Below are 8,687 nucleotides of genomic sequence, written 5' to 3' on the forward strand. Positions count from 1 at the left end.
CCTTCCATGCAGTTTCTGACCCAGTGAGGCCTCCCACAGGACTGATTCTGTGGTGTTCTAGAACAGGAGCAAGAGATAGGCTGTGGCCAGGGGCTGGGGACTCTGAAGTCCAGAGGTTGTCTCTCTGCCTCTTGGCCCCCCTCAAAGCGTTGGAGTCAGACAAGACTGCCTGGACACCTGTGCCTATGGACTCCAGAGAAGCTGAGGGGAAGCTAGGAGGTGAAACTGGGTCTGCAGAGACCCAGAGATTTTCTTTACTCTCCATGCCCTTCCTTGGAGTCTCAGATTCTGATGGAACACAAGTAGATCTGGTTCCGTGGAGTCCTGGGTCGAGGTCAAAGGCTGGAGGCTCCAAGGCCCAAGGTTTTGTTGAGTTTTCTCTGTATCTCCACTGGGGCTCATATCCAGATGACTCTCTCAGGAGTCTGCCTCCCAGGAGTTCTGGCAGGGGATGTGGGGAAGGGCAGAAGGCTGACACTGGAGACCCAGAGGCCATAGGGTTCACTCTGTGTCCCAAGGATCCCCAGAAATCCTTGGTTGCAGAAGGTCCTCCTTCAGGGTTGATTTCCTGGGCTTCTGACAGAGGGTCTGGGGGCTGGCAGAGGGCTGGCAATGGGGGCTGAAAGGCTTGAGTACTCTCTTTATGTCCTGTGGTTCCCCACTGAGTCTTATCTGCAGGTGGAACTCCCAGGGTGCTAGTTCCTTGAGGCTCTATCAAGGGGGCTACAGATTGGCAAGGGACCAAGACTGCAGGCTCAGGGATCTGAGGCTTCTCTCTTTGCCTCATGGTTTCCCAGAGGGCCTCAGATCCAGAAGGACCTCCAAGAGGGCTGACTCCCTGGCATTTTGGCAGAGAAGCTTGGGTTAGGCTGGTAGCTGCCATTGCTGGCTCAGGAATTTTGGGGTCCTCCTTTTGCCCCATGGTCTGCCATGGAGTCTCAGACCTAGTTAGGGCTCCCAGGAGACTAGAGGGATTCTCTGCTAGGGAGACAGAGAGTGAGTCTGGAAAGTGTTGTTGGAGGCTAGGATCCCATGGCACCTTCCACCAGACCTCAGATGAATTGAAGAGCTTGGAGGGTCTGGTTCTTTGAAAGTTAGGCTGTTGGTGCAGAGCTTGATCCCCGGAGACCCAAGGGATCTCTTTCTGCCGTGTAAGCCACTGTGTATTTGCCTCAGTGCCAGATAGGACTGTATTATGGTCCATGGGAAAGGGGTTAGGATGAAGGGGAAGTGATGAGACAGGAGGGGAAGATGGAGAGGGAAGTTGCTGAGGATCAGAGGCCATCCTTTCCAGACCCTCTGCAGTATGGGCTTCCTGGGTGGGAAGTGGGGTTGGGAAGCCATACCGGGGAAGCAGTAATACTGGGGATCTAGGCAGGAAGGCAAGCTTGTTAAAGAAGACAGAGGTACTAACAGATAGCTTCAAGGGAGAGAGGCCACCTGAGCTCAGGAAGATGGCCTCCAAGGACTCACTGTGCAGAGAGGGCAGACCCCAGAAGAACTGGCTTTTTCTCTCCTGTGAGCAGCCCCCTGATGTTGTCGTGTGCCTCACAGGCAGGTTGGTCAAGATCTGAAAGGTGGGGAAGGATCGAGGAGGGTTTGGGGCCTGCATGAGTCCTTGCTCTAGTGTGCCAGCGGCCTTGTGGAGGCCTTCAGAATTATAAAATGGCTGAGATGGGGCTGTAGTGACTTGCTCTCCAATAGGAGCTTCTTTAAGAAGAGAACGTGTCTTCAGTGGATCCAGAAATGCCTCCTCTTCCTCCTCTGACTTCTGCTTCCACAGGCGATCAAGGAAAGCCACATGGTACAGAAGTGGTAGGCCCTGGGGAGAGGAGAAAGATACAGTCAAGCCTGAAGGCTTTCCAGAGACACAGAGTGTATCATGAAGCCCTCAGTCTCTGGTCCACACCCAGAGTGGACAGTCACTCACTAGGGCCCACGTCTGGGGACAAGAGTCCCTTACCCATCTGGTGTTAATGGCCATTACCCAGCCACATTTGGAGACCAGTATTCCCTTACATAGCTCAACATCTAGGGTCAGTGAGCATTTACCTGGCTTCAAATGTCGTGTTAATGGTAAAACTCACCCGGCCTCACACTTAAGGCTTATATGGTCACCTCTTTGGGCCCACATTGATGCCAATGACTCCTCCCTTGAACTCACATGTGGTGAGTTCGTTTAACCCAGCTGCACTGCTGTGTCACTCACCTTGCCTCGCATCTTGTCCCCAGAGTACCAGGGCTGAAGCTGCCGCCATCTCCCAAACTGCCACCACCTCTGGATCTGCCAAACCATGAACAAAAACAGTATTATCAGATTCCCTGGACTCTGGAGGCAGCTGCTGCCACAGTGTCTGCAGGCTAGGGCATAAGTCAGCTGGTTCCAGAGAAGCCCTATGACTCCCTCAGACCCACGCAGGTCCTCTGGCAACCATTCCATTTTCCTCAGCCTAGTGGCAGTTTACCCTGAGGTCATCATTGCATCACAGAACAAAGAACTCCCATCCCCCCACATACCTAACAACAGTCTGTCTGAATTTAGGGCCAAAAAATTGCCCCCACCAGACAACTCATACTTCATTCAGTGAAACCTGAGTGATCCCCTTTTGTCTTGATTCCTAAGATCAGAATTACCTTCAGGCATTGTGTTTGAGGACAGGGATTCTAGCATCAAGTTGCCTTATTCAAATCCTAGCTCTGCCACTTCTTACCTGTGAAGTCTCAAAAGACTCAATCTTTCAGTGCCTCAATTCTCTCACCTGTAAAATGGGGATAATATTATTACTTAGCACATAGAGTTGTTTTGAAGATTAAATAAAGAAAATATTTATATGCTTAGAGTAGTACATAGTATATGCTGTGTTAAAATTTTCTTTTGTTGCCATAAATGATCAATAACCAATCTAAAGTAAAATTAGAATAGAGAACAGTTTTATTTGAGTCAAGCTGAAGACTGTAACCCGGGAGACAGACTCTCATAGCTCTGAGGAACTGCTCCCATGAAGCCTGGTTTCCAGCACAGCTTTATATCTTGTCAGAATAAAGGACATCAAACATAACAGGGGTACATTTCTTCCATGTTTCAAAAAAAGACAGATTAGTTGGTACACAGGAAGTCAGTATGGCCTTGGTACCTGGGAAGGGAGCCTTATCGTCAAAGGAGTACTGACATTGGCCTTCCACGAAGGGAGGCATTTATCTCTAACTTCAAAACAGATATTCTTTACTTCTGGACAATGCACCCTTTTCTTCAATGGTTAAATCAGATGTACAATGTGTGTTTGATAGACTACAAGACAGGCTTGTAGCTAGTATAAAGCTCAAGTCAAATCATTTATAAGCCAGAATGACTTCCCCATACCTCAATATGTGAAAATGTCTTCCATCACTTTTACTTTTTAAAACTTTTATTTACTTATTTTTGGCTGTGCGCAGGCTTTCTCTAGTTGTGGTGAGTGGGCTTCTCATTGCTGTGGCTTTTCTTGTTGTGGAGCACAGGCTCTAGGGTGCACTGGTGTCAGTAGTTGTGGCACACGGGCTTAGTTGCCCTGCAGCATGTGGAATTTTCCCAGGCCAGGGATCAAAGCTGTGTACTCTACATTGGCAAGTAGATTCTTAACCACTGGGAACCAGAGAAGTCATCTTTCATCACTTTTAAAGTTCCTAATTATTAATATAAGGCTCATTCCATCTTTAATAGGTAGTCTGTTTCCTCTTTTATATCTCATGTCTTTAGGTTGCCTGAGATCTTTTTTGCAAGCATTCATGTTAAGGATGACAGTAAATCAAATGTGCTTGATCTTTTTTTTTTTTTTTTTTTAATTTGCTCCTCTTTCCCCTAAAACCACCACTCTGTTCCATTTCAACTCCTCTTTTTTGGATCAAACTTCAATATCTGCCTTTGCAATACAATTCAGTGCCTCTCTTCTCACCCTACCCCATCAGCTGCCAGCTTAGTCTGGTAGAAAGACCGTGAGTTGAAGTTGAGGAGACGGATTTTCTAGCTCTGCCACTGTTTGGCCATGTGATCTTGGGCAAGAAAGCATTCTCCACTGGTACCATGATTTGGCCTAGATTTATTCATTCACTCAGTCTACATATATTTATTAAGTGCTTCCTGTGGATCAGGCATTATGCTCAGTCTTGAGGAGGCAGATGATAGGGTCTCTGTGCTAAAGTAGTTCCCATTTCAGTGAGGGAAATAGTCAAATAATAGAAGTTAAATAGAGATATGCACAGGGTACTAAGTGAGAGGAGGACATCTAACCAGCTTGGGGAACGGGATGGCTTGTCAGAGGGTGCTTCCCAGAAGAGATCAGTGCTTGGTTTGAAGAGTCAAGAAAATGAGAGTGTAGGAAGCAAGAGGACAATTCAAGCAGTGGGAACAGCCTGTGTAAAAGTGGTGGGGCAGAGAATACATGTCCCATTAGGGAAACTGAAGGTGTTTCAGTGCATCTGTTATATTAGGCGGGGGTAAGGGAAGCAGTAGGACAGATGAGATCACAAAGGGCCCTGAATACCAGACTAAGAAGTTGAAACTTTATCTTGAAGGTGATGGGAAATAATTGAGAAATTTTGAGCAGGGAAGAGACAAGATCAAGTTTGTGTCTTGGAAAGAATACTCTGGCTATAGTGAGGGCAAAGAGATTGAAAGCAAGAGATTGGCTAGGGAAACTTTGCTTTAGTTTGGGCAAAAGATGAGGCCTGAACCAAGGCAGTGATGGTGGGAGTGGAGAATGACCGTCAAGTAGAATTCCAAAGTTATAATTGATTAGACTTGGTTACCAGTGGGATGGAGTGGAATGAGGAGTTGTTTTGCTGAAAGTTTTCACTTTCGTCTCAGGTTCAAAGGATTTGTTAACAAAATAAATCACTTGTTATATACAAATAAATAATACAGATATTTATTAGAGAATTATCTAGCTTACTTTCAACATACTAACATTAAAAGAAAAGAGAACTAGAAAGAGCAGAGAATACATCACCAAATTGGGTTTTGATCAACATCCAGACTTAATCATCATTGGGAACTCCCATGTCACAGTACATCTGGAGTCCCAAATGGGAAAGGGTCCCAGGCAGCACGTCCACTCAGTGGGTGAGACTTCAAAGATTGCAGTTTGAGTTCCCGCTTATAATCCCAGGACAATCTGTGACCAAATTGCGGTTCTGGTTTCATATTAATGCTGTTTGTTTTGTTGTGTAAAACCTGGAATATAGTTAAGCCTGGGTCTTGGTTGGCAAGGCCCTCTCTAGGGTCTCATCAATCTCAAGATTTCTCCCTCATCTTATCTATGGTGCTACAAGGCTTGCACTCACAGCAGGTAGTCACTCACAGTCAGAGCAGCGGCTAGGCAGGTTAGAAGCAAGGTCAGAGGCTTGCTCTGCTTTTTCTCTGAAGCCTAAACAAGACTATTCATTTAATTTCCCTAACAGGAGTTGAGAAGGACTCCAGGGTTTCTGACTTGGGGGGACTGGGTGTATATGTTTGTGCCATTTTACTGAGATAAGTAACACAAACCTGGTGACCAATTTAGGATGACGGGGCAATGTGTTCCATTTTAGATGTTTGCATTTGAGATTCTTGTGACAAGAATATGTTTGTTAGGCAGGAGGCAGTTAGATACATGCAATGAAGCTTGGGAAAGCAGTCTATTCAATTCCAGTTCAGTTGCTCAGTTGTGTCCAACTCTTTGCGATCCCATGGAGTGCAGCACGCCAGGCTGCCCTGTCCATCACCAACTCGGCGCTCAGCCTTCTTCACAGTCCAACTCTCACATCCATACATGACCACTGGAAAAACCATAGCCTTGACTAGATGGACCTTAGTTGGCAAAGTAATGTCTCTGCTTTTGAATATGCTGTCTAGGTTGGTCATTACTTTTCTTCCAAGGAGTAAGCGTCTTTTAATTTCATGGCTGCAATCACCATCTGCAGTGATTTTGGAGCCCCCAAAATAAATTCTGTCACTATTTCCATTGTTTCCCCATCTATTTGCCATGAAGTGATGGGACCAGATGCCATGATCTTCGTTTTCTGAATGTTGAGCTTTAAGCCAACTTTTTCAGTCTCCTCTTTCACTTTCATCAAGAGGCTTTTTAGTTCCTCTTCACTTTCTGCCATAAGGGTGGTGTCATCTGCATATCTGAGGTTATTAATATTTCTCCTGGCAATCTTGATTTCAGCTTGTGCTTCATCCAGCCTGCCTTTTTGCATGCTGTACTCTGCATAAAAGTTAAATAAGCAGGGTGACAATATACAGCCTTGACGTCCTCCTATCCCAATTTGAAACCAGTCCATTGTTCCATATCCCATTCTAACTGTTGCTTCTTGGCCTGCATACAGATTTCTCAGGATGCAGGTAACGTGGCAGGTAAAACAGTCTATATAGGGTATATAAATTTGACAGCTAGCAGTATATACATAGCAGCAAAAATCATAAAAAGGCTTAAAGACACATACTCATAATAAGACTTGGCCCAGACAACATGGCCAGGAATTTGTTTCTTATTTTCCTTTTTGTAACTTTTGCACACATGCACAGTTGCTCAGTCGGGACTCTTTGCGACCCCGTGAACTGCCAAGTTTCTCTGTCCATGGAATTCTCCAGACAAGAATACTGGAGTGGGTAGCCATTCCCTTCTCCAGGGATCTTTCCAACCCAGAGATCAAACCCACATCTCTCTTTTTTAAATTTATCTATTTTTTATTGAAGGATAATTGCTTTACAGAATTTCACTGTTTTCTGTCAAACCTCAACATGAATCAGCCATAGGTATACATATTACTCCCCCCTCCCCACAATACTGAATACTTATTCTGGGCCAGCTTATTTACATTTACAGCAGAATAATTCCCAAGTGCTGTGTGCTACTTATTGTTAAAAGAGATACTCAGTAGGAAGAAAAGGTAACTTTGCTCTCCTCTCTTCTAAGAATTATAGGTTTCTTATCTTATGGAATAGTTAATGGGTTTGAATTTTCTAGTCCCAAATTAAAGTTGCAATACACCTGTTCTACAGCCTTATCCAGGCTCTTGTGTGGGATGAAAATTTAAGGTGCTCTTAAGAAGAAGACGGAGGAAGTGCTGAGTTGAAAGAAGAGGAGTTGCCCAAGGATAGCCATGTGTTCAGGGACTAGGGAAAAGAGATGTTGCAATAGGCTCCATGAGTGACAGAAGTCAATTAGGAGGTTGGACTTCCCTGGTGGTAGAGTGGTAAAGAATCCACTTGCCAATGCAGGAGACTTGAGTTCGATCCCTGGGTCAGGAAGATCCCTTGGAGAAGGAAATGGCAACCCACTCCAGCATTCTTGCCTATAGAATCTGATGGACAGAGAAGCTTCATGGGCATAGTCCATGGTGTCAAAGAGTTGGGCATGACTGATTGACTGAGCAGGCATGCCAGGAAGATTCCACATGCTGTGGAACAACTAAGCCCATGTGTCACAATTACTGAGCTGCACTTTAGCGCCTGGGAGCTGCAACTATTGAAGCCTCAGTGGTATATCTGCTCAAGCCCCTGTGCCTAGAACCGTGCTCTGCAACAAGAGAAGCTGCCACAATGAGAAGCCTGTGCACTGAAGCTAGAGAGTAGCTCCTGCTCTCTGCAACTAGAAAAAGCCTGAGGACAGCAAGGAAGACCCAGCACAACCAAAAATAAATAAATAAAAATAAATAAATAAATAAAAAGTCAGTTAAGAGGTAGCAGGACTTCTCATAGGGAGAGCTGATTTAATGGTTAGGGCACTAAATATCTAGTACATAGCCTGGGGAAATGTAGCAAAAGATGCTGATGTACACACTTGGCAGAGATGCCGTGGAGTCACTTGCCTCTGTGTGGACTGTATGAGTTTAGACAATGCACATCCCAGTGGAAACCATGACAGACTCAAGACCCGAGGTTCTTTCCTAAATGTTTTTTGTTTTGTTTGGTCAATGTATATACCACACTAAAGAGGGGAAAAACCCTGCTCCCACACGAATCATGATTAATATTAGATATCTTACAAGCCTGATAAATAAGAGTTTCGAGCCAGATTTAGTTTAATTTAGAAAAATTAAGTAATGTAATGTTTCTTGTGCCTCAGTTGTGGGATAAATTTATACTCTAACATAACTATCTCATTTAATCTTTATAACCCTTTAAAGTAGGTATTGTTATATTCTTTCAACATAGGAGAATCTGTGACACAAATAAATTAACATATATATTATTATTATTATATCTATATTTCTGTGTATTCATAGTATATAGATATTCCAAAAGGCAGAGTTAGAGATTGAGAACCAACTTGTATTGTGAGTAATCATTTGGGTATATATGACAGAAATTAAAATCCAACCAGTGTAAATAAATGAGAATGTATGATTCATATCTGAACAATCCAGGGGTAGGGGTGGCTTCAGGTAATAGGACTGATGCAGGGATTCAATTTGATGTCATCAGGATTCAATTTTCATTTATTTCCTCTCTTTTTCTTTTTTTTTTGGCTGCATTGCATGGCTTGCAGGATCTTACTTCCCTGATTAGGGATTGAACCCATGCCATCTGTAGTGGAAGCTCGGAATCCTAACCACTGGACCACCAGAGAATTCCCCCGTTTCCATTTCTTGACTCTCTCTCTTATTTGCTGACTATTTTCAGGTGTTGTGTGGTAGCAAGTTCAAGTGAAGCTGAAAATGTGGTG

At 44.4% G+C, this 8,687-nt stretch overlaps 1 protein-coding gene across 1 annotated transcript; it reads right to left on the minus strand.

Annotated features, from left to right (window-relative positions):
* Positions 1 to 417: 417 nt before the first annotated feature.
* On the minus strand, positions 418 to 2,440 carry SPATA31G1 (SPATA31 subfamily G member 1). Its single transcript, XM_069573710.1, has 3 exons — positions 2,294 to 2,440; positions 1,040 to 1,822; positions 418 to 477 (listed from the first exon to the last, which is right to left on the minus strand). Exons 1-3 carry the CDS (start codon positions 2,438 to 2,440, stop codon positions 418 to 420), a joined length of 990 nt encoding a protein of 329 aa, XP_069429811.1.
* Between the last annotated feature and the right edge of the window lie 6,247 nt (positions 2,441 to 8,687).

Source organism: Ovis canadensis, chromosome 2 (genome assembly GCF_042477335.2).
Source record: "Ovis canadensis isolate MfBH-ARS-UI-01 breed Bighorn chromosome 2, ARS-UI_OviCan_v2, whole genome shotgun sequence".
Taxonomy (NCBI): Eukaryota; Metazoa; Chordata; class Mammalia; order Artiodactyla; family Bovidae; genus Ovis; species Ovis canadensis.

Bases quoted from the DNA above. Each gene is read 5' to 3' on its own strand.
- SPATA31G1 (XM_069573710.1), bottom strand. From the start codon at position 2,440: ATGGAATGGTTGCCAGAGGACCTGCGTGGGTCTGAGGGAGTCATAGGG. The intron at 1,823-2,293 runs GTTTGGCAGATC...TCCTCTCCCCAG, and splicing joins TAATACTGTTTTTGTTCATG to GGCCTACCACTTCTGTACCA. The intron at 478-1,039 runs GTGCCATGGGAT...CTGGGTCTCCAG, and splicing joins CATCTGAGGTCTGGTGGAAG to TGTCAGCCTTCTGCCCTTCC.